The sequence below is a fragment of the Rhinolophus hipposideros genome, assembly GCF_964194185.1.
Source record: "Rhinolophus hipposideros genome assembly, chromosome: 14".
NCBI lineage: Eukaryota > Metazoa > Chordata > Mammalia > Chiroptera > Rhinolophidae > Rhinolophus > Rhinolophus hipposideros.
The window spans coordinates 15,420,249-15,445,365 of NC_138060.1; the positions used below are offsets into that span (position 1 = coordinate 15,420,249).

Here is a 25,117-nt window from a genome sequence, read left to right on the forward strand (position 1 = left end):
ACTGGCCGCTGTTAGTATTGGCGCGGGCTGTGATTTTCATTCTTGTTTTCAGCCGAGCGGCCAACAGGTAACATTTTGTATCCCTGGTGTTGTTTTGTTTTGTTTCCACTTAGCATGTCATGAGAATTTCTCTGATTGCCTTTTAGAGTCATCACTTTTAATGTCAAAAAACATCACCACAATTTTTAAAAAAGCCTAAAGACAAATCAGGGGAAATACTTGCAATACAAATAACAGACAAAAATTAATATACGATGTATACACATCTCTTACAAATTCATAGGAGAAAAATGAACAAAATATAGGTAGAGTTGAAAAAAAAAGAGGAAATGCCAATAGCTGGTAAACATCTCAAAAAATGTTCGATGTGACTAATAATCAAACAAATGAAAATCAAATATTATTTCTTGCCTACCAGATTTTCAAATCAAAAAGATTGGATGGTGACGATGGGGAGAAATAGACACCCTTGTATATCTAGGGTGACAGAAGTATAAGTTGGACAACCTTTTCTAAGAGGGGACAAATGGGAATATGTGTCCAAAAAGTTTTAAAGGAGCCTGACCAAGCAGTTCCACCTCTAGAAAATATAAGCTGAGAAAATAACCTCAAATAACATAAAATTTGGTCTCCGCAGTCAGACAGCCCTGGGTACAAATTCTCACTCGGCCGCTCCGTAGCGGTGAGTTGGCCGGTGTCTTAGAAGCCTCACGCCCCTTCTCTGTACAATGGGACAGTAAGGGCTCCACCTCTGGGGCTGCCAGGGATTGTGTGAGAGAACGGTGTAGGTTGGTGTCACTACAGGATGTAGCCCTGAGACAGGGTTGCGGGAAGTTGGGGTCCCCTGACGGCTTCTCCCACCCCAGGGGCTTGGGCGTGGACAGCAAGCCGGAGCTGCAGCGTGTCCTGGAGCACCGCAGGCGGAACCAGATCATCAAGAAGAAGATGGAGGAGCTGGAGGCGAAGCGGCTACAGTGCCCCTTTGAGCAGGAGCTGCTGAGACGGCAGCAGAGGCTGAACCAGGTGGGTGGGGGGTCCCCGAGCGCCAGCCCGCTCCTTCTCCAAGAATGCCACCTGGCCCAGGGAAGGGCTCTGCATGTGGCCGCAGCTGGCAAGAGGGAGGAGGTTGAGCAAAATGACTGGACCATGAGTCCACCACTAGCTTGTGTCCTCACTCTGCTGCTCACTTCACTGTGTGACTTTGGGCCAGCGTCCCCTCTCTCAGCCTGTTTCCTCACTGGCCCAATCTATTGCATATTGATTCTGATTTCATTCTCACAACTGCCCTGTGAATCAGATGGCATTCCCATTTCAGAGATGGGAAACCTGAGGCCCAGAGGAGGTAAGCAATTTGAACTAGGCTTCACGGGGAGCACTTAGTCTCATGCTCAGTCCCCTCAGCTACCAGGCTGGTGGCAAAATTGATCCCTGGTTCTGTTTCCCCAGAGAGGACCTTTGGTCCAAACCCAGTGGCTTTTGAGACTCAGAATTCCCCTAACCCCACCCACTTCACACCTCTGCTTCTCTCTCCTTCAGCTGGAAAAACCACCTGAAAAGGAAGAGGACCGTGCCCCCGAATTTATTAAAGTCAGGGAAAACCTGAGGAGAATCACCACGCTGACAAGTGAAGAAAGAGTGCTGTAAAGGTGGCTGTTGAAGATCCGCCCCCCCCCCACAACCCTCCCGTGGTCCCCACACCCTCCTCCAGTCCTTCTGTCTGGCAGCCCTGGACCTTGGGACATCTGTGATGTTCACGCTTGCTCCTGTAAAAATGCATTGCCCCAGAGAGCCTGCCCGTCCAACCACTCCCACGCCCGCAAAGCTGGGGGAACCCTAAGCTCCCAGGACTTTCCTTCTGAGCACTCACCCCTTCTGCTCCAAGAGGAAGCCACTGCTGGGAAAACTTTCACAACACACCTCTCCCTGAAGAGAGTTTTTCTAGAAGCGTTGAGAAAGGGACAGGGTCCTGCCTGGTCTGACCAGCCCTCCGTTCTGCCCAGGCCCCAGGGGGCCCTGCTTCGCTGGGCCCAACTCACAGGTCTCAGAGAACCTCCCTGCCCCTGGTTTTGCCTGCAGCCAGGTTTGGGGAAACTAAGGGAAGCATCTTGGGGCACCTACCTTGAAAGCCAACCCAGGGGAAAACGGTTCAAGTGCAGCTGTCCTTGAAGAAGGGCAAGGCAGCCCTCAAGTGGCCTTGGGTCTCATGCCATGCCAGGTGGGAAGGGTACTAAGAAAGACATCTTAGAGTTTGCCAGCCTTACTCCCTTACCCATGCTTTTACAGTATTTTCTCCTCTCCACAGCCCTCCCTGCCCAGTCCTTGTACCCATACCTAGCCAGGGCTGCAGCCTTCCTCTCCCAGAAGTCCAGAACAGTGCTTCTCAAGCTTTATTGTGCCTGCGAATCACTAGGGATCTTGTTAAATTACAGCTTCTGATTCAGTAGCTCTGGGATGGGGGCTGAGATTCTGCCTTTCTGAGAAGCTTCTAGGCTCCTGCACAGAGGACCACATTCTAAGTAGCAAGGCTAGAGCATCCGAGAGTGCTAAGTATTGGAAACATCATCTCGGAAACCATCTCTGTCCCCCAACTCCCATGGACCTCTGCCATGGGGGTTCCCACCTGCCTCTGCAGCCCCCAGGGCTCTTTATTATCCAGCCCACCCCAGGGAAGTCTTTTAACTCCTAGAAAATTGTGTCAGGTGTGTGACTGTGGTTTTCAACAGAGATGTATATAGTTGCCAATCTGCATTTCTTACCACAGTGTTGTGATGCAATTCTAGCCAAAAACAAAGTGGTTTTTTGTTTTGTTTTGTTTTGTTTTACCTTTTCCTAAAGCCTATGGAGAGCAAACATCCCGTGATTTCAATAGGCTTCTGGAAATACAAACAAATGGTTTGAAGACCCCACTGCCATTCCTTTGAGTCCCCATTTTCAGCCTCTGAACCCAAGACCCGCCCCCTACCTGGTTTCTGTCACCTGGGTGAGCTCCAGTGACTTTACCCATTTTTCTTCCTGAAAAATCCCTCCATGTGATACTAAATGTTTTCATCTTTTGCTCCCATCCTATTTTTAAAGATTTAGACAATAAACAAGGCCTGTTTCTTTTTCCCCTGAAGAATAAAAACCCTGCCTTTGACTTTGTAAACCCGTCAGTTAGGGTGACAGTGCTGGAAAAGCATTTTCACACACATACCCCACCCCCGACCCCAAACTGCCAGAAAGAACTGCCCCTGGGATGCTGTTTGATTTGTGGACCAGAAGTGGGCCTTACAAGAGGAACGAGGTCATCCTGGTCTTCCGCCTAATGGTGGTTTGAGGGTGACCAAACATGTTGTCCTTTTCCTGTGTGGGGGGCTAGTGTAGGCGTGTAAATAGAAACATGCTGGCTGTGTGAGTGTGTGTGTGAGTGTGTGAGTGAGTGTGTGTGAGAGTGAGCGCTGAAAGGCTCTCGAAGGTGACTGTCTTGGTGAGAAAGTGGTGCGGCTATGTTAAATGTCTGCCAGGTGAGAGTAACGCTAGTGATGTATCATCCCTAAAAAAGACCACTGTTTTCCCAAAGAAGCCGCCTCAGCGGTCTGTGTGTCATGCAGACATGTGAAGAGAAGCAAGACAGAGAGTCTGGGCTGGAAAAGGCCCCTCCAAGAGAATGCTAGGGATTTCACTCAGTTGTCACCGCGTGCCCCGTGGAGGCAGCAAGTCATGGAGACAAAGCTCCAGAAGTAGAGGGGACCTCAAGTACCACGTTGTCCAGTGGAGCCACAGCAGACACCCTCATTCACTCCCCAGTGGTCAGTCCCAACTTCTCTCTAGCCGCCCCTCACGGTAGAGATTGTAAATCCAGATTCTCACTGTGTCAGCCTCCTGTGCCGCTTGGGGTGAGCGTGGAACCAGGTGCGGCCAGTGAAATTTAAGAGGAAGTCTACAGGGACTTCTGGGAAAGCTTACGCTGTTCTGACGAAAGAGACAGACATGGGTGACACCTCTCTGCCCTTCCCTCCTTCCTGCCCTCATTGAGGATGTGATGCCTGGAGCCACAGCAGCCTTCTTGCTACAATGAGGAAAAGACCAAGAGACTCTCAAAGCCACGGACCCTCTCATCACTTGACCAAGCCAACGCCCGCAGCCGCCCTCCTCCAGAATTCCTGTAAATAAAAATAAACCCTCTTTGTGTAAGCCATTGTTTGTCTGTCTCTGTTACTTGCAGACAAAAACATTCCTGACACAGAAAGGCAGCCCTGTTACCTAGAATTACCTGCAGACTGTACTGCAAGTCCAGACTCCTCTTTCTCATCAGAAACCTATGAGATCAGGATCCCCCCGCAGGAGTGCCTGGGATGTTTTTCTACATTTTCTCCAGATGGAGCCTACATGGCACCAGTCTGAAAACTGGTATTTGGACACCACTCACCCACACATTTGCTGAGTGCCCACTCTGTGCCAGGAAGCACACCAGGTGCTGGGGGACGCAGTAGGAAACAAGACATCTGGAATATTGCAGCGGCCTCCTCCTAACTGGTCTTCCTTCTACCCATGACCCCTACAGCCTATTCTCAACAGAGCAGCCAAGTGATCTTGTTAAAATCAAAGGCACATCTTGCCACTTCTCTGCACACAGGCCTCCACTGGCTCCCAGGAGAGCCCTTCCTGTGACCTAGAAGTTCCTATACGTCCAGCTCCCTCTTTACCTCTGACCTACTTCCCACGGTTCTCCCCCTCACTCAGGCAGCTCCAGCCAGCCTGCCTCCTCACGATCCCCAACCACGCCCCACCTCAGTGCCTTTTCATCTGCTATTCCATGACCAGGAGTGTCCTTCCCTCAGAGAGCCACACAGGACACACCCTCACTTTCTTCAGGTCATTTTTCATGCTCTTGCTAAACGAGGCACACCTTAGTCATCCCGTGTAAAATCTCAAATCTCCTGCCCACTTCCTATCCCTTCCTTGCCTGCCTTATTTCTCCTCCTTACCATTCATCACCATCTAACATATTATATGTTTTACTTCTGGATTGTGTGTCTCTCCTAACAATGTCAGCACCACGAAGGCAGAGATTTCTGTCTGCCTTGTTTACTGCTGATTCCCAAATGGCCTTCCTCCTTCCTCCTTCCCAGCCAGCAGGTGGCGCGGCTCCTGTGACTCTGGCAGAATGGGCCCCAGGGACAAAAATCCCAGCCCACCCCACTCACAGCTTTGAGGAAAGGCAATGGCCAAATAGGGCATCGGGCATAGAAAAGATGTAACAGGTGTGGGCTGCAATACACCCATCCTCCTCCCATCACCGTCATCCACCTGCCTCCTGCCTCCATGATTTTGACCCTGGCCCACAGATGTCAGCTTGGTCCAGAAGCTTTCCTTTGACCTCTTGGGCTTTCATCAGAATACCTGGGCCCTACAGGCTCCTACACACCACTCTCTGGGCCACGACCCAGCCCTGGAGACCTTGGAGAAGAAAAGGGCTGCTGCCGGAGCTCTGACATCAGACCTGCCCTGCACGGGAGCCAAGAGCAGCAAGCCCTGTTCTCACATTCTCACACTCACCAGACCACAAGTCCTGCTCTGGATCTGGGGGGCACCCTCTTCAATGGCAGACAGGACTAAGTACGAAACCCGGGAGACAGGGAAGACCTCAGGTGGAGGGTGCCCCTTCCCTGGTTCTGCAGTATGTGCTCCTGGGGAGCCCTCAGGTCCCAGTAGTTTCTGCAGGGCACCCTGGCCACACTAGATATTATGCTGATTCCTAGGCCCGTGAGGGCAGGGACCCTGTCTGATTCTGCTCACCCTGACCAGTCCTACCCAGGGCTCTGCACATAGTAGGTGTTCCAAAAGGTTGTGAGTGGGTGGCAGTAATGACCACTGCAGTTATGGAAGGCCAGCAATATCACCACCCATGACAATTCAGTATCTTCATCCCCATTTTGCAAATGAAGAAACCAAAGCTCAAGTGAATTCAAATTAAGGGACTTGACAAGTCACAAACCATTCCTGTGGAGAGATGAGATTCACACAGAGCTGTCAGTCGGCCGCACACACGTGTTTTTCTATTATAACCAGGCTTTGCTCTTAGAAGGGGCTCCTAGGAGGCTCTTGTGCCATCCTGTCCTTTTCAAAAGATTCGGGAATCTATTTCACCTTCGATCTGACATTTGTCCATCTGAACTTAAGAGATCTGACCTCCACCTAAAAAAATAGACTCAGGCCAACATAGACCATCGTGAATCCTGGAGTGAGGACCATCTACCCACTGCCATGGCCCCACCCACTATGTCACGGCCCCACCCCCATGGCCACCAGTTTCTAGAGCCCACCAACAGGTTTGAATCGACCAGGGCGGTGGCATTCCTGCGCCCTTGCAGGACTGGACCTATGGCTGAGCAGTGGCCGAAATGATTTGATGTGTCAGTACCCCAAAGACCCACCAACCCCCAACCACCTGGCTCCCCCCAGGCCTTACCTTAGGGTGCGCCCTTGTGCTGGGTTTCACAAGAATACACCCCTCCCCCACCTGGTGGTTACTGCTCTCATCTCAGCCTGTCGCAGTGATTTGACTTGATCAGCTGGCACTCACTCACCCAGAGAAGACACAAGGCTGGGCTTTTTCTCCAAAACTGGCCCTTTCCTTAAGTGTGCCTGTTTACTTCCCAGAAAGGACTTCAGAGAGACGAGGAGGGTTGCCGACCGTAGCAGCTCTCCTGGGCTGCCTGGCAACAGCTAAGTGAGCCGGGGCTCCCCCTCCAAGGAAGGGCTTCCCCTGGGCCCAGGCCACTGAAGCCCACACATTGGGGCGCCTGATCTAAAGCGCTCATTCCCCCAGCAAGACCAGTGTTCTGCTTGTTCTGTACCCAGACCTGGATTCAAGCCCCAGCTCTGCCAGTCGGTATTTGTCACAAACCTGGGCAACTCCCTGGGTCACATTTCCAAGATCAATGATACAGATAATGATAATGCTATCTATGTTTATTGAACATTTAGTGTCCTGCCAGGCACTGGACTAAATACTTTATATGAATTCTCTCATTTACTCCCCCCCAGGACTGTCATTACTTCCATTTCACAGGTGAAGAATTCAAAGTTTAGAGAGGCAAAGCCACTACCCAAAGACACAGAGTCAGTAGGTGAGGGAAGCGAGATGTGAACCCACGTCTGCCTGACTGTAGCTCACATATTTATGCTGGCAGCATTTGCTGGTGGAGGCTCCAGGAAGATGTTTTGCAAAGCGCCCACGTTTAAGCTTTCCCATCTGTCACCAGAAACATTCTGCAAGCCTGCTGAAACCAAATGGCCTCCCTCCATCCTCCTTCCCAGCCGCAGGTGGCCTGGCCCACACCAGTCTGGCAGAGTGGGCCCCAGGGACACAACTTCCAGCCCCATTCCACTCACACCAGTGGCCAAATGGGACATAAGGGTTCAGATGCCTGCCCAGAAATTTGGGGAAGGAGCAGGAAGGAAAGAAACATGCATTGAGCACCTACTATGCACCTCTCAGGTCCTGAGACCTGACACAACATAACAAGTGTCTAGCCCGAGCCTGGTACGTTTCAAAGGATGGAAGTTCCTTCTTCCTCTTTCTCTCTCTCCTTGAAGGACATCTTGACAGTGGACCGCATGGCTGTTAAGAGCCCAGGCTACAAAGTCAGACAGACTTCATATTTGGGGGTGGAGTGCAATACCCAGCTCTGTCACTCACAGATGGGTGACCTTTGACAAGTTACTTAATACCTTTGAGTTTCTTGTCTGCAAAATGAGCGTTCTAGTAATACCAGCATCACGAGTTGTGGAGAGGACTGAGTTAGCAAACAGAAAATGTTTGGCAAGTGCCAGGCACGTGGCCAATCCTCAATAAAAGTTAATTATCATCTTCCCTTTCCTCAGCAGTTTCATTCTGTCATACCTGTCACTGACCTGACCCCTCCAAGTCCTATTGCCACTTGTTTATTTCTCTTAGTCCCTAAGCTTGTCTGGCATCCATCCCTCCCTCATGGCTGGTCACCTCCAAACCCTCTGCCTTTCTCTCAGTCCTCGTTTTGTGGGGAGGTGTCACTCCATACTTCCTCACACACCATACCTTGCACATCCCCATATTATCTACTTCTTTTACTGCCCACCCTCTTGTCCCCAGGGAGGCAGAAGCAACCCCACCCAAAGCATATGGGTTCCTCACAGGAAAGAAGGATTTTCTTTTTTAAAAAAATTTTTCACGTATAGTTGACATACAATATTATATTAGTTTCAGGTGCACAACATAGTGATTAGACATTTACGTATCTTACAAAGTAATCCCCCCGATAAGTCTGGTAATCATCTGTCACCATACATAGGTATTACAATATTACGGACTATATTCACTAGGCTGTACTTTACGTCCCCGTGACTATTTTTATAATGGGCAATTTGTACTTCTTAATCTAAAAGAAGGATTTTCTAAACAAAATAAGGGGAAGGGTTGCTGAGCAGGCAAAAACAATAGATGTCCACTACAGAAATTCATCTCAAAGAATAAGCAAGTAGGAATGCCAAGGGAGGACAATTAAAGAAATGAGAGAGAAAGAGAGAGAGAGAGAGAAGAGAGAGAGAGAGAGAGAGAGAGAGAGAGAGAGAGAGACATATAAACGATGGGCTCAACTCTACCAAATTTTAAAATTTCAAAACATAACAAAAGGATAATTATAAAACCATATGATATCAAAATAAGGCAGAAATAATGAACCACCAACACAGAACTGTTATTTCCAAAACAGAATCAAATACAAGAAGTTAATATATGCGATACTAAGAGAACACAATACTACTCCTCAATAGTTATTCATGCATTCAGCAAGTGAATTTGTTCTAGAAAGATAACAATAAATGTCTCTATAAGAGAATAGCAATATAAAAGAAAGAATTCATTTAGATCTACACCTTATACCATACACAGAAAATACTGCAAATGAAAGTTAAATGTTTTAAAACTATAAAAATAAGAACACAAAATAGTATCTTAATCTTATCTAGGAGGAGTTAAATTTCTGTCTGTTGGCAACACAGGATGAAATCAGTAACGAGACAAATGCATGTGAATAAACAAAAACAAAATGTTATGTACATGAGGTATCAAAAAGCAAATAGAAGAACATCCAGAGCTTAATCTCAGAACAAATTCAGATTGAGGCGATTCTAAAAATTAACACCTCACCAGTACCATTGAAAATATCAAGGTTATAAAAGACAAAGAAAGACTGAGGAATTGTACCAATTGGAGGAGACAGGCCCATTAAATACAATGGGGAATGGTGGATTGGGTTCTAAACGAGAAAAAAGACATTATTGGGAAAACTGGCCAAACTCAATGTGCAGTAAATAGCTAACACAGCAGGATTTCAAAGCTGCACATTCCAAAGAGAAAACTGGCATCCCTGACAGCCTGGGATGTCCTGCCTGACCAGTGTCTCTGAACACCTGGGGCCGGAGCCGCAGTACCAGTTTATTTCCCTAGGGGCTGGAGACTGAGTAACTACGGTCAGCCCCCCAGCAGGCCAGGCCTCTGACCGATGCCTAATAACCCTGGACACGAAGGCTGGGGGAGCTCCCCTGGTTTTCGTACTTCACCCGTGTTGTCACACAGGGAGAATTAAATGCTGCCCATATGGCTCCACTGGAAGAGGACAACTGGACACGCATGCCTGGTCTCTCCTGGACTCCACCCTACGCACCTTTTTCTTTGCTGAGTTTGATCTGTATCCTTTTGCAGGAATAAACCATAACCACGAGAGTAACCGTTTTTTCTGAGTTCAGTGAGTCCTCCTAGCAAGTCATTGAACCTGAGGCTGATCGTAGGAATCCTCTAACACACTCAAATGAGTTGTAAAGATTAGTTAATAGCAGTGTATCGGTGTTAGTTTCTTGGTTTTGTTACTGAACTCAGGTTCCATGCTGCTTGCCGCCGGAAGAGTCCAAAACGAGTGTGACAAGGGTTGGTGAGGAGAAAAAGCGCCTTTTATTCTAGATGCTGGCAGCTAGGGAAGATGACAGACTCGTGTCTGAAAACCACCTTCCCCAAGCCAAAATGATTTAGGGGTTTTATAGGCGGGTAAGTGCCTCGGGTCTGCCTCAATGTTATGTTAAATATTACCCTCTACACAGGGAAGTTATCACCATGGGCTGTTATGGAGTTGAGATCACATTGCCTGAAGATTAGGATGTTAATTAGTAACTTCCATTCGTATCTATCAGATCTGCTCCATTGTCTGGCCCAAAGGGATTTATGAGATAATTTATTAACCTCAAGGTGCATTCTCATATCTTTGTCCTGGAGTGAAGGATTTATTTCAAAACCTGAAGTTTTAGGATATGGCTGTCTTTTGTTTATTCCACCAGGGACTTTCTTGTCTGCCTAACAGTATGTTAACTATCCTGTCTCATTGTGACACCCAATATGCGGTTTATCATACCAACAACCAATTCTTTCACACCAGCTGGGTTTCCAGCAATTCCATTCAATCTGACACTAACTCGTGGGGTTAATGCAGACACCATAGGTTTATGGCTTAGTCTCACAAGACTTCCCCTACTTCAGACACCAATTGCAAATCCTGGGGGCCACCCATAGTTCTGACCTACTGGCTACAAATTCAGGGATTCCCACACCCCCTCCACGGGTACAGTTGTTTGCTAGAACGACTCAGGGAACTCAGAAAAGCACTTTACTTATGCTTACCTCTTTATTATAAAGGATACCTCAGGAACAGCCAAGTGGAAGGGACGCACAGGGCAAGGTATGGGGGTGAGGGGCAGCATGAAGCTTCCGTGCTCTTTCCGAGCACACCATCCTCCCAGCACACCATGTGTTCACCAACCCAGAAGCTCCCACAAACCTAGTGTTTAGGGATTTTTATCAAGATTTCGTTATGTAGGCATAATTGACTACATCATTGGCCACTGGTGATTAGACCAGCCCCTATGTCCTCCCTGAATGTTGGGTAAGGGGGAAGACTAAAAGTTCCAACCCTCTAATTAAGGTTTGGTCTTTCTGGCAACCAGGCCCCTTCCTGAAGCTATCTAATGGCCCCCAATCGTAGCTACAAAAGACAAGCTTATCACTTAGGAGCTCTATGCCAGGAACTGGGGTCAAAGACCAAACATACATTTTTTAGTATACCACAAGGTGCAAAAGCGGAGCTAACAAAGCAAGCCCAGGAGCTTCTCATCCAGACTGGGATGACTTCCCAAGAAAGTGTAACATTTGTACTAAGAGGAAGGAGTAAAGAGCTGGCCAGATAAAGCAGGAGGGACCTGGGGACAGGGGGAGCAGGGAGAGAGGGCAAGAAGGTTTTAAGTTCAAAAGGTTGTAAATTCATTACAAGTGGTTGTGAATATCCCATCTAGGTTTCCCTGCTCATTCCTACTGAGATTATCTGTCTCCCCAGCAGCTCCCCAACCCCAGCCTGGAAGCTTCCCAAGGGCGGGGGACTAGTTCAGTTCAGTTTAGTTTAGTTTTGCTTCCTGCTGTGTGCTGCAGTGCTTAGACAACCGAGGGCACTCAGAAACATGGATTGATGAAACAAATCGACGCACCCCGTACAACCAAAGGCCTCACACAACTGCCCCAGAATCAGAAATTCCACCAGCAAATATGACTCCTGGGAATTGAGAAATTCGCTTATAGGGAACTAAGAAAACAATAATTATCTCAAACTACAAATGCTTGAGGCTTTACAGTTTACCCAGAGCTTTCCGTTCTACCCTGTAAGTTATAGACAAGGGAAGGGAAGCTTTGAGGGGTGAAGTAACTCAGAGTCACACCGCTGGGATTTGAACCGAGGTCTCTGGACTCTGAGTGGGGGCTGTGGGGTTTCCTCAGGCACAACACAGTGTGTGCATTCCAGCAGGACCAGGCTCTGGGAGTCAGGGCCAGATAGGCGGGGAGAGGAAGTAGCTGCCCAGCCAGCTTCATATGAAGCCATCCACACTGCTTAATCTTCACAGCAGTCCTCCCACGACACCCTTGCACCCACTTGAGGGAGACAAGAGGGCAGAAGAGAACATGCAGGGAACTCAGGAGGGGACGGCTGAGAGCTGAGAGAACAGCCAGGCAGGGCTGTCTCTCGAGGGGAGGAGAAAGGGGCTGGGCCACCGACAAGCAGCCGGGGCCTACAGCTAGCGAGGCCCGGCCAGGCCTGCAGTGCAAAGGACAGAGGTGAGTCAAGCCAGCGGGCTGAGGGGCAGGGGAGGGACAGGGAGACCCCTGAGGACGGGCCACCCGGTAATGGCCTTCCCCATGGCTCCAGTGACCCTGAGCACTGCTTTCTTTCACTGGACACTTATTTACTACACTCTGCCTTCAGGCCAGGCCTTGGGCTACGTGTTAGAACAGCAGCATGAATGTGACAAAGATCCCTGCCTTCTTGGAGTTTACCTTTTAGTAGGGGGAGACAGGAATAAACAAAAATGTAATAAATGTGGAAATGGTCTTGTATGTTAGGACAAGTGAAAAGAGAAAAAGTAGAGCAGAGTGAGGGTGATTGGGAATGCTGGGGGAAGGGGTCTTGGGATTTTAAAGAGGGTGGTCACGTGGGCCTCACTGAGAAAGAGACTGATCAGAGATTTGAAGGAGGTAATTAGGGAGCCAAGGACATGCGGGGGAAGTGTTCCAGGAAGAGGACACAGGCCAGACTGGGAGGGGGTCCGGGGGTCAGAGGGTGAAAGCCCAGAGTGTTGGACCACAGCAAAGAGGCAACAGCAGAGAGAGCAAGAGGCAGAGAGGAAGTGAGGCAGGAAGAGAAAAGACGGGGCGAGGTGACCTTGTAGGGATGGGGGAGGGCGTGCTCCCTAAACATGCCAGGCCCTAGTCAGCAGCCCACGGCCCAGCCGCCCACTGAGGGACATGGGTTTGGAAGGCTGTGTATGAATCCCATGTGCCTGCATGACCTTACAATGTCTCCTCCCTTCTCGAGGTTCCTCCTATTTATAAAACAGTAATAATAACCATAGTGTATCTGAAAGGACATCAAAGCAGGGCCACCTGCAGGAAAGATTAATAGTGTGTTTCCTGTGAGCTATGCTCCTGGGAACCAAGGAAAAGCAGAGCCAGCCCCCCTGGTACTCACTGCCTTGGAAAGGGGCATTCGAGTAAATATTGTCCATTCTAATAGCACTGGCTTTGGGGCACTGAAAAGGTGCTCAGTTGTCCCATGGGACACTACTGTCATTAGAGGAGGGGTCCCTGGAGGCTGGGGCTGACTAGAAACACCCGGGAAATAGCAGAGGCAAAGTGTGGGCACCAAGAAGCAAACTTCAAGCAGGGGAGGAAAACGATGTGATTGTAGTTTAAGAGTCCACCCTGCAGCCAGGAGAACAGACAAGAGAGACACTGAGGCCAGGTGAGCGATGAGGGTGGCCGGGGTGATAGCCACACGAGTGGGAGGACCAGATGGATTTGAGAGCCTTGAGAACTAGAACAGACGGTACCTGGAGGGTGCCCTGTGGGGGAGCAGGGGTTTCTAGGAGGGTGAGGGTTTGCTGTGAAGGATGCAGGATCCACCTTGGCCACAAGGAACACACGGGGGTTCCAGGGCGAACACTTGACAGGCAAGGAGCAGGCTTCCTCCCCTCAGCTCCACAGTAACCCTCCAGGCTCACAGAAATGGGCCAAGTGAGCCCAGGATGTAGGGGACAAAGTGAAGGGGACCACAGGTCCCCCCGGTGTGTCCCATGGCAGGGCTATGGCAAGGACAGGGCATGTGCTGTGTGCTCAGACCCCATCCAATCCCGGGCAGGTAGAAGCCACACACTGAATCTAAGATGAATTTCCTTCTGTGTGATCTTCATTGACTTGTGAGGATTCCCCTAGGCAGTGCTTGCGACACAAGCTGCAGTGGACAGAGCACGAGCTTTGTAGTCAGATCCTGTCCACATCTTGGCGAACACATGCTGATCTTCCATTTCCTGAGCAATTCCTGCATACAACACCTAGACAAGGCCTGGTACACGCCATGTGCCCACAGGGAGGAGCGTGGGGGTGGAGTGGCACTCAAGAATTTGAGAGTTGTTTTCCTCCACCGACCAGCCCCGCTGCGGTGCCGCCTGAGAATGCCAGGCCTGCCTAGACACTGCTCAGCCCTCGGCAGCTCCTCCTGCACACAGGTTCTTAGCGTCGCGCAAGGCTCAGAGCAGCCAGGCCAGAAGTACGGCAGTCCCCCTGATCCCCGATCTCTTCCAAGAGCCTCTATGGATGCCTGAAACCTTTGATAGTACCGAGCCCTCTATATGCCATGTTTTTCCCTATACATACATACCTAAGATAAAGTTTAATTTATAAGTTAGGCACAGTAAGAAATTAACAATAATTAGTAATAAAATAGAACAATTATAACTATACTATAATAAAGGTTACACGAATGGTCTCTCTCGAAATTATCCTATTGTACTTTATTTACCTTTTCACCTAAAGGAAGCACTTTATTGCTTCTCTTTGGCGTGTCCAAATCGCCAGCATCACTACTCTTGTGCATTGAGGCCATTATTGAGTAAAATAAGGGTGACCTGAACACAAGCACTGCGATACCTCGACAGGCAATCTGACAGCCGAGACAGCTACCAAGTGACTAATGGGCAGTGGCGTCTGCAGCGTGGAAACGCTGGACAAAGGGATGAGTCACGTCCTCGGTGGGACGCAGCGCGACTCGAGGGATTTCATTATGCTATTCAGAATGGGGCACAACTTAAAACGTATGAATTATTTATTTCTGAAATTCTCCATATAATTCTTTCAGACTGCAGTTGACTATGGGTAGCTGAAACTATGGGAAGCAAAACCACACATAAGGGGAAACTCCTCACTCTCTCCTCAAACGCCAGGCCGATCCAGGCAACGATGGACCACCCAGTGCACCGAGTGTCGATGGGGGACCCCTGGAGCAGGCGAGTGCACCCCGACATAGCGAGCGAGAGGTACACGCAGTCCTTTGATGTGGAACGACTCACCAACATCCTTGATGGAGGCGCCCAGAACACTGCTCTCCGGAGGAAAGTTGGTAAGAGGAGGCTGAGCAATGGAACATCTGCTGTGTGCCCACAAACTTCTTGGAAGAAGAGTCCTTCACTAGCAGTCCCACCTTCGAACAACGAAGTTGGCTCTCAACACGCAACTGTTACAGATTCATTCCTCTGGGCTGGCAGGCATCTTTAACACATCAATATTCCCTGAGCCTGTCTGAGGGAGAGAAGAGTCCTAGGCAGCAAAAGACCTAGGCGGCCCTCGTACTGTTAGTGCGTAGCTTTGTAACCTTGGGCAAGCACTTTCCCACCTCTAGGCCTGTCATCTCATCTGTAAAATGTCAGTAACGTCTGACTGCCTTTCCACATCCATGAGGCAAGTGGGTGGGAAGATGTGAAGGTTCTAGGAATCTCACCCAGGTCCCTAAGCCCACTGTTCTGTTTCCGGCAGAGAGCATCATCCACAGCGACCCAGTGTTTAACCTGAAGGATAATTATTTCATGAGCCAGAATGAGCGCTACGAGGCCAGCATTCAGAAGAAATTCCACATCCAGAAGATAGCGGAGCGCCTGGGCTGGTTGGAAGACAGTCGCGAATTACATTATGCTTCCAGGTGCTCATTCCAGGCCAGCCCCACCAGAGAGGAGTTCACCTGGGATCCCCCAGAATCCCCAGCCCCTTGAGCTATTTTACCTGACAATGGCAGCACTTGTTGGGGAACCAGGACACACGGTGCCCCTTCCCTCTTGCCCTGCTCATGCTGAGGGTGCTCATGCTGGGCCCGTTCCCGCTGGGCTGCTCACTCACAGCGTCTCTCCCCCACAGAACCCTTTCTGGAGACCTGGCCTTTGGGTTACATCACATCTTCGTGAAAGCCCTCAGGAGCCTGGGCTCGGACGAGCAGATTGCCAAATGGGCCCCACTCTGCAACAAGTTCCAGATCATCGCAACGTATGCCCAGACAGAACTGGGACATGGTGAGCCAGGGCTGCTGCAGGCAGTGGACATGCACCGCACAGTTTCACAGCGCCCATTTGTGTCTCCGTAGTCATAGATGTGTATAGTTAATATGAAAAGGTTACAGCAGTCAAGGGTCTGGAGGAAGCAATGGTGTCTTTTTCTAATTTATACAAACGTATAACTAGAGCAGTGGGGCAAGTAATTCCTTCTGGAAATGTCAGCAACCATCCCTTGCCAGGGGTGGCCGTGTGTCCCCACCACAGCTGATGAGTAAAAGAAATGCCTGTAAGTACAGCTGGGAGACTCCCCCAGTCATACTGGGCTGGTGCCTGAGGGTTCCAGGCCTGCAGAGACACTGGTCCCCGGGTGAGATTCCCACCCTGAGACCATGTCTAACTCCCCTCCTTGATTCCAAGGGACGTATCTTCAGGGCCTGGAGACTGAAGCCACCTACGATGCAGATACCCAGGAGTTTGTGCTGCACAGCCCCTCGATAACTGCCATCAAATGGTGGCCGGGTGACCGTGAGTACCCATCCGTCGCCCAGCCCCATCTGTCCCCAAGGAGAACAAAGCAGGACAGCAGAATATCACTGACTTTGACGTCCAGCACACCTCTGATTAAGTCCCTGCTCTGGGCTAGTGACCTTGGGAAAGTCAATTCACCTCTCTGAGCCTCAGATTCCTACTCTGTGAAATTGGTGGGATATGAAGAGTTTCATCAGTGAGTGGCCAAGAGGCCCCCACGGGAACTTTGAAGTACTGAGGAAATCCATCCCACCTTTGGGGGATGAGGGCCAAGGTTTCTCTCATACACGCTGTCCACACACCTCTCCACTCACGTGTGCATGCACACACACATACACACACACACACACACAGAGTTGGCCTAGTCCCAGGCACTCCCCCAATCCCAGGTCCTCTCAGCCCCCAAAGCTTGCCACCAGCCAGAGCACAGGGCCCTGGGATTACACACTGAGAAAAACATCCCCCCAGCCCTGCTCCACACGTGGGAAAGGCTCACACCCACCCCCAGCACCAGTCAGGCCACCAGCACCGCACCTCCCCGTGGCCACCAGGTGGCGACAGCACCATGCTTCCCTGAGGCTCAGTGACTGGCCACGCGCCAAGGAGGGGGTCCCCGAGGCCCTCTTCCCCCGATTTGAGACTACACCGCCTAGGACACATCTGTGGCACTTGGGGACCCATTTGGTGAAAGCTGATATAGAAAAAAGTATACAACGAATGTGAGAAGTCCAACTAAAGCAGAGAGAGAGACCGGGAGAGTTGAGAGGCTAACAGAGAGGGAGAATGACAGAGAGGGAGAGAGAAATGAGAGGGCAGAGAGAGAATGAATGACTGCTGTCAAAACTGCAGAGAAAAGCGGCCTGCCTGTTGGCTCAGGTGGTTGGAGCTCCATGCTCCTAACGCCGAAGGCTGCCACTTCGAGTCCCACGTGGGCCAGTGGGCTCTCAGCCACGAGGTAACCAGAAAAGTAACCAGCCTCTGAAATCGGAGAGTTCAAATCCAAGCTCTGCTCTCTGAGCCTCAGTTTCTGTATCTAGAAAGTGGGACTCATCATACCTGCCCTGGAAGAACTGGGAAGCACCAGCACAGGGCCCAGTAGTACCAATGGATTTTGATAAATGGCAATTATCTGTGTTTATTATAGTTAGGTGATTTAGTAATAGGTTTTTGGTGTTTTATTTTTATTTTTTTATTTGGGGAGTATTGGGGAACAGTGTGTTTTTTCAGGACCCCTCAGCTCCAAGTCAAGTCGTTCTCAATCTAGTTGCGGAGGGTGCAGCTCACTGGCCCAGGTGGGAATCGAACCAGTGAGTGACCTTTTTGTTAGGAGCACTGCGCTCGGACCAACTGAGCCAACTGGTTGCCCCTATTAAAAGGATTTTGAGGACAGAAAAAACAAAAAGCTTGCTCATTTCACAGTGCCTCTAGCATGCCACTGCTAGATTTATTTGGCTCTTGCGCGGGGGGGGGGGGGGGGGGGAGGGGCAGGGGGGGTTCCCTCTCTGTGAAAAGTGACTTTTCAAAGGTGCCCTAGTCCCTAGTCCCAGCTGGGAGGGGGCAGCGCTGCACACTTCTCCCTGTGACACAGGACCAGTGTTCTCGCCATGCACCCTGACTTACACACTCCAGCAGCTCTGACGTAAAGTCCTGTCTCCTTGATTCCAAAGAAAATGACTCAAGGGCACACACTTCAGGAGACTGTTGTAGAACCAAATTTTAATAGATGCTAAGCTTTCCCAGATTGTTCCATTTGGACTGTTTTCGTTAAAATCCATAACCGTTGTCACGCTTTGCCTTTGGAAGAGAGCACAGGGGGTGTGGACAGCTTTGGTCCCCTAAGGCTTGCCATCAGCCTCCTTGCGCCTCCCTGACCCACGGGGGTCCTGCCTGTGTAACTGTAGGGTGGTCTGTACACAAACCTGTTGTTTAGACAGAACCTCCTGCACCTCCAGCCACCAAACAGCTATCTATAAATCCCTCCAACCCAGTATATTCTAAAGCCAGACACGTTAAAGTTCTGTGGACGGTTCCAGTCATTTTCAAGGATGAGTGAAGGCCACGTGAGTTGAGGGGTACCCTGAACAAGCAACAAGCGTCCCTGGGTGTCCTGGATGCCACCTCCTCCACTGCCCAGCTCCACCAAGGCGATCCAGTCCTCAGGGTGCTGAGCACACTCTTCCCTCGGCCTTGCACACCCTTCCCCGTGGGGCTTCCCTGGAAAACGCCCCTCGCCCTCCAGGCTCCCTGGGACCCTCCCGACCCACGTCCTCTGAGGCAGATGAAACCCCCATGCGGCCTGAGGCCTGCTGTTCCCCGTGCCACCGCTGGCCCCCCTCACCTGTTACAGACGCTCACCGCAGGTTCTCGATGAGGTTAGCCTGTCAGCTCTACACCAGGGCCTCATACACCAGGGATCACACGGGGCCTCCTCTCTGCCCTCAGTGGGACGCTCGGCCACCCACGCCCTGGTGCAGGCCCAGCTGACGTGCTCCGGAGCCCGGCGGGGCATGCACGCCTTCATCGTGCCCATCCGGAGCCTCCAGGACCACAGCCCCCTGCCCGGTAAGCCCATGCTGGAGGAGGAGACCCCCCCCACCGGGCCTCCCTGTCCTGGGGCTCCAGAGGTCCATGGGAAGGCTGGGACATGTCATCCTTGGGCGGGTGGGCCGGGGGAGGGTCTCATTGGACAGGCCTGGTGCTAACTAGCGGAGTGGACTTGAGCAAGATTGAGCACCTTTCTGACCTCAGCTTGGTCACCTGCAAAACAGGTATAATAATCTCAGTGTCACAGGCTGCTGTGAGGCTCAGAGGACGTGGAATGTGTGTGTGCGTGGTACCTGGAAGACAGCAAGCGCTTAACTGATGAACGTTCCCAACTCCATCTCCTCCTAGGAATCACCGTTGGAGACATTGGGCCCAAGATGGGCTTTGAGCAAATTGACAACGGCTTCCTGCGGCTGGACCACGTGCGCGTCCCCAGGGAGAACATGCTGAGTCGCTTTGCACAGGTCGGGGCTCTGGGGAGGTTACAGGCCTGCACTGCCTGGAGAGGGGACATTGCCCCCGACCCCCAGGCTGCTGCTGGCTCTGGCTCCTCCTCCACAGCGCTGAGTTTGAGACATTTCTCCCCCAGAGAGGCTCTGGTATCCCACAGACCTGGGAAAAACCCCAGCTTAGCAACTGTGTGATCTTGGGCAAGTCACTTGGCCTCTCTGAGCCTCAGAGTTCTCCTAGGTGAATGCTCACCTCATGGGGTGGGTGACAGAGCAATCATGGGATGGGGTGGCATGGCAATCTGAAGAGAAAAGGGGTGGGGCTAAAGATGACATGCATATTCACCTACAATGAGGCCTGGACACAATCACTGAACAGACACCAGCCAAGTGCTGGAGAAACTTCTGGAGGTCCACATTTTGCCAGGCATTACCTTTAGCTATGGACTGTGGGAAGGTCCAGGATGTCCCAGGAGAAGACCTGTGAACCAGAGCACTTGACACAGTGGCTATTTAGTGACAAGCACAGATGTTTCTGTTTTAACCATCAGCACGGCCATACGGGCGCATTTGGACTGACAGCCAGCTGTGCCTACTCCAGGGAAACAGTGTTGAGGACTGTGGTTCCCACAAGACATGGAGGCTCACGGTTCTGGGTGTGAGCCCGGCTGGGGAGCCTTGGCTCAGACCCAGCACCTGTCCTTGGCCTACCAGGTCTTGCCAGATGGCACCTACATCAAGCTTGGGACACCACAGAGCAACTACCTTTCCATGGTGGTGACGCGGGTGGAGCTGCTGCTGGGCGAGATCACGCCGCTGCTGCAGAAGGCCTGCGTCATCGCCATTCGCTACTCAGTCATACGCCGCCAGTCCCAGCTCCGGCCCAGGTGAGGGGCGCCCAGAGCTGGGCACTGCAGACACGGCTACCTGTCAGTCCCGCAGCACTTGCCCCCGACAGGGTCCCTCTGCCAGAGCAGGGAAAGGGCTCACGCATTACACGTCCGCCCGGCCCTGCCCACCTAGCCACGTCTAGGGGGTCTCTCCCTCCAGCTAATCAGCGGGCCGACATTCTGTCCCTGTCTGGCCCATCGGGCTCTGTGTGATCATGTGTCTTTGGCCCTATACCACCAGACCTTGACTCAGTTTGTCTGTCCGAGTCCAACCAGGTCCTGTACAGCTACGTCTGGGTCGGCTACTTGCCAAGTTGCAGGTGACTGTGGCTCCTGAGTGGCTGTCAGGGCGTGAGGAACTGTGTCTGACAAAGCGCATCTGTCACATCAGACTGTCTGGCTGTGAATGTCAGCACCCAGCGGTGGTATGGCCAAGTCTGGACCCATTTTGTTGCACACGGCTGTGTCTGACTGACACGCCCTCTACCCCGTGGCACCAAACACCAAGGGCTGACTGTACTCTGTTTTAATGTGTATTATACACGTGTACACACACGTGTACACACACACACACACACACAAGAGTTGCCAAATTCAGCAAATAAAAATACAGGACTGCCAGTTAAATTTGAATTTCAGGTAAACAATACATCATTTTTTAGAGTAACTATGTCCCACGCGGACTTGCCCAGGATGCAGCAAACGGAGCCTGGGCATGTGCTTGCCCCAGTTTGTGCACAGGAAGCGAGAGGTACAGCAGGGCCAGCAAAACTGACTGAGCTCATGGTGCCGCGAGACGGGCTTCAGCCTGGCGGTTCCTGGCCTAATTCTGCTAAGTGACCCTGGGCAAGTCCTTTGCCCTTCTTGGCAAGTTTTCTCACTTGTAAAGAGTGACATCACCAGGACTGGAATTGAGAACATCCAGCCCAACAGTCTGGTGGTGTTTCATTCCCTGGGCACACAGATCGGGCGTCTAATGCAGTGGCCTGAGGGCTGGATGCCAGGCAGATCTGGGGGCCACACCAGCTCAGCCACCTGCTGGCTGGGGGAGCTTTGGCTAGCCGTCCCACGTCTCTGTCCCTCAGCGTCCTCATCGACGCAATGGGCATGACAGGAAAGGTCTTTCAGGGAGGTGTTGAGGGTGGAGTGCAATAAAGCGTAACAGACCCTTAGCCAGGGTCCTTGCTCTGGCAAAGCCATAGCACACTCAGCCGGCCTGGGCCTCAGCTTGCTGGGCTGAGGCTGTGTGCTCTGGAGAACAGGGGCACTGGGAAGGTGCTGTCGTCGACAATGTGCTGTGTGGAGCCCCGTTTTCTGAGTTGCAGAAATGTCCCACGGATGGTCATAATAGTACATGTCCAGGTGAGGGGCTACTGGTCCAAAGAAGAAATGCCAGGTTTCTCCCCATCAGCCATGGAGGCTTCTCTCTCATACCTTCTTTCAATCCACAAATAGTGTTAATGCAGGCCCTGCATGCTAGACGGTCTTAGGCTCTGAGGGCACCGCAGCGGACAAGGCAGGCACAGTCCCCAGCCTGGGACTCCATCGGACTCACATTCACATTCTGAGTTAATGATTAGGCTCAACATACTTCCCAGCACACAGTGAGTGCACCTGGTAGTAAAAGGTCAAGGTTCAAATCCTCAGGGATACAGGACCACAGCCCCTCACCCACACTCCTGGGTACCGGATGTGTTAGAACTCAGAACTTTGTGGATTTTAGCAGGATGATACAGTGCATATGCTGTATTTTGTAAATCTTGCCCCCAAGGGGCAGCAGCCATAAGCAGACGTCAATGTTTCTGGAGTGAAATGAGGGGATATTCATGTTAGGTGGGATTTTAAAAGATTATTACTGCCTCATGTCAGTTTGGGTCAAGTTTTCTAATGAGACATAAAAACTGTCAGTTTAAGGCTTTCTGGCTTTGGGAAGGTAGATGTGGCACGTAGCAACCTTCTAAACCTTACACTTTCTTCCCCTAAGTGACCCAGAGGCAAAAGTCCTAGAGTACCAGACACAGCAGCAGAAACTCTTTCCTCAGCTGGCCACGGCCTATGCATTCCACTTCCTGGCCAATGACCTCTTGGAATTCTTCCATCGCTCCTACAACGCCATCCTGAACAGAGATTTCAGCCTCCTGCCTGAGGTATGTGCTGTCTGCGGGCAGAAGGCGGGAGTTGGGAGGGTGGCTGGCCTTTTCTGCCCAGTCCTGCGCCCCTGGGCCCTTCCACTTTCCCTTCCCCAGCCTTCCAACCTGTCAGGGCACCTAGGGAGCTGTACCCCGACGTGGAAATCCAGCCCATGGGGCCCCCAGAAAGCTCCAAAAATGTTAGAGGAAGTAATCACACATAGTACATAGAACACAGGTGTACAATCCCTAATGCACATTTGAAATCCAAAAAGCCCTGAAAACCAAAAGTTGTTTAGAATTCATTTGGTGGCACAGTTTGACCTGAACTGGCATGGTTTATCCCACTGAGTGTACCTTTCTCAGTATAAATATTAACGTGTTTGATCGCTAAGGCTGCCCCAGACTCCTCCAGGTTTATTCTATACAATATACCTTAAATGTCCTGCTTTACCCTTCTAAAATTCAAAAACATTCTGATTCTAAAACGCATCTGGCCCAAAGGGGTTGAGATAAAGGGCTGTGGACTTCCCTGGACACTAAGGTTCCCTCTGTCCAGGCCAGATGGCTTCACTAATCCTTGAACTGCACAGCAGGCACCATTCCCATCCTGTTTACAGGTGAGGAAAAGTGAAGCTCAGACAGGTTAAAGCCTCCCCCAAGGACAGGAAGGCTGCAGATGGCTAGGAGCTTCTAAGAACCCAAACTCAAGCCAGGTCTGCTGCCTGGCAGCCTGGCTTCCAACCCAGGGCAGCAGGCTGATGGTGGACTCGCATCCTCACAGGCCAGCTCTCCCAAACCTCTGCTTGCCAGCAAAGTCCGCGGCTCCTGGATGACAGTGAATCCCATCCAGGAAGCACCCAGTTCCCAAGACCCTGAAGAATGGCCTGGAGGGTTTTCCTTCATTCTTATTGTCCTTAGTTATGTTGGCTCATTGTGGGATCTTGGGTGAGTCACAGAACCTGAGTCTCAGCCTTCTCATTCATAAAGTTGTGAGCTGAGGAAACAATTCTTAGCTGAGCTCAGTGAGCGGTACAGACGGTTGTTCCCAGAGGGCCCCCTTCCACCGCCTGACCCCCTTCCCGTTCTTGCAGCTCCACGCACTGAGCTCGGGTATAAAGGCCATGGTAGCAGACTTCTGCACCCAGGGGGCTGAGCTGTGTCGCAGGGCCTGCGGCGGGCACGGCTACTCAAAGCTGAGCGGCCTGCCATCGCTGGTCACCAGAGTGACGGCCTCCTGCACCTACGAGGGTGAGAACACTGTGCTGTACCTGCAGACGGCCAGGTAAGGCTGCGGCCGGCCCGGGCCTCCTCTGCCTGGCCCCTGGGGCTTCTGTCTGGGTTGAAGCGTCTGTCTGGTGTCCGTAGAAGGAGCAGCCTTTGGGGAGTGCCGTCAGCAAGCATCTGAGTGCCACGTGTGTCTCTAATCCACCCTCTTCCCCCCAGACTCACTGCAGCTCCCAGCCAGCCAGTTCATCACCTGTACAGCGGCGTCCATCCTGCTCTCCTGCTTCCACCCCCTTCAGTCCTTTCTCCACTGGCAGCCAGCACAGAGCAGATGACATATTTCCCTTGCTTCAAGTCCTTTGCTGGCTTCCCACTGCTCACAGGAAAATGCCACATTCTACACTGCGGCCCCCAAGGCCCTACCACCTGACGCACCCCCTCCATCCTGCCCTGGCAGCCTCCTGCCTCTGCTCACCATGCCAGCCAGTCACATGTCTTCCTCCCCACCCCCCAGGGGGCCCTGGCTCGCCCCTCGCTTGTCCCAAAACCCTGTTCCCAGTTTATTGTTGTACTGCGGGCTCCTTCTCGTCCTTCCGGTCTCTGCTCTGATGTCACCTCCTTCAGACGCCCTCCCTGACCACGACATCTAGAGTAGCACCGCCCCCACCCTCCAATCAACACTGTCCTGTTTCCGTGCAGCATTATCCCAGGCTGAAAGTGTCTTTTTATGTGTGTGACGCAGAGCTCCTGAAGGGCAGGAAGGGCGCCTGCCTCACTCACCCGTAGCACCCCGGGCTTAGCGCTTAGCGCAGGGCTGCACGCAGCAGGCTCCCCCCTGAGGTCAGGGAGGAATGGCTGCGACAGCCTCCTCCCAACAGGGGCTCTCTTTTCATCTCTCTGTATCTACTGAGGGGACTAGGGTCTCTGACAAAGACTTTCACGCTCACCTATTCTCAGGTGATGAAACAGGGCAAATACTTCTCTATGCAGAAAGGAAAGGTTTACTGGCAACTATGCTATAGAACATTTCTTGGAATTTTTTATAATATTTATTGTTTTTTTTAATTACAAAAGGAATACAATATCATGTATTAGACATTCTGTGCTCTACAGATAATATCTCATTCCACTTTCACAAACACCGTCAGTATTACCATCCCCATCTAGAGATGGACAAACTGAGGCTGTGAAGTAACTTCTACAGCATCGCCTGGGTCTCAGGGGAGCTGCATGGGAATCCAAGGTTGTCTGAGCCCAGAGCCTATAACCACTGAATTATCATAAGGAAGAAGCTAACAGTCACCTGTAATCCTCCCACTCCTGTTTGCATTCCTACATCTATCCTTCTTTATTCAGCTAAGAAAAATTTAATTTCCACAGTCACTGTACAATTCGTCATAAATCCCAAACCACAAGCTCC

General features: G+C 51.2%; 2 protein-coding genes across 10 annotated transcripts in view; both read left to right on the forward strand.

Annotated features, from left to right (window-relative positions):
- The window catches only part of FAM107A (family with sequence similarity 107 member A), a 57,334-nt gene extending 53,157 nt beyond the window's left edge, over positions 1-4,177 (forward strand). For all 5 annotated transcript variants that reach the window (XM_081072089.1, XM_081072090.1, XM_081072093.1 and 2 more), the window contains 2 exons: positions 867-1,023; positions 1,537-4,177. In XM_081072089.1, coding sequence (XP_080928215.1) covers positions 867-1,023; positions 1,537-1,644 — 265 coding nt within the window. In that variant the 3' untranslated portion in view covers positions 1,645-4,177. The remainder of the gene's footprint in view (positions 1-866; positions 1,024-1,536) is intronic.
- Positions 4,178-11,888: 7,711 nt separating this feature from the next.
- ACOX2 (acyl-CoA oxidase 2) overlaps positions 11,889-25,117 on the forward strand; it is a 28,162-nt gene continuing 14,933 nt past the window's right edge. The window contains exons 1-10 of one of the 5 annotated variants that reach the window (XM_081072085.1): positions 11,889-12,172; positions 14,748-15,008; positions 15,422-15,584; positions 15,797-15,948; positions 16,348-16,455; positions 18,901-19,020; positions 19,351-19,466; positions 20,166-20,338; positions 22,326-22,488; positions 23,565-23,755. In XM_081072085.1, coding sequence (XP_080928211.1) covers positions 14,777-15,008; positions 15,422-15,584; positions 15,797-15,948; positions 16,348-16,455; positions 18,901-19,020; positions 19,351-19,466; positions 20,166-20,338; positions 22,326-22,488; positions 23,565-23,755 — 1,418 coding nt within the window. In that variant the 5' untranslated portion in view covers positions 11,889-12,172; positions 14,748-14,776. The remainder of the gene's footprint in view (positions 12,173-14,747; positions 15,009-15,421; positions 15,585-15,796; positions 15,949-16,347; positions 16,456-18,900; positions 19,021-19,350; positions 19,467-20,165; positions 20,339-22,325; positions 22,489-23,564; positions 23,756-25,117) is intronic. The other 4 variants (XM_081072084.1, XM_081072088.1, XM_081072086.1 and 1 more) reach the window with 4 other exon arrangements.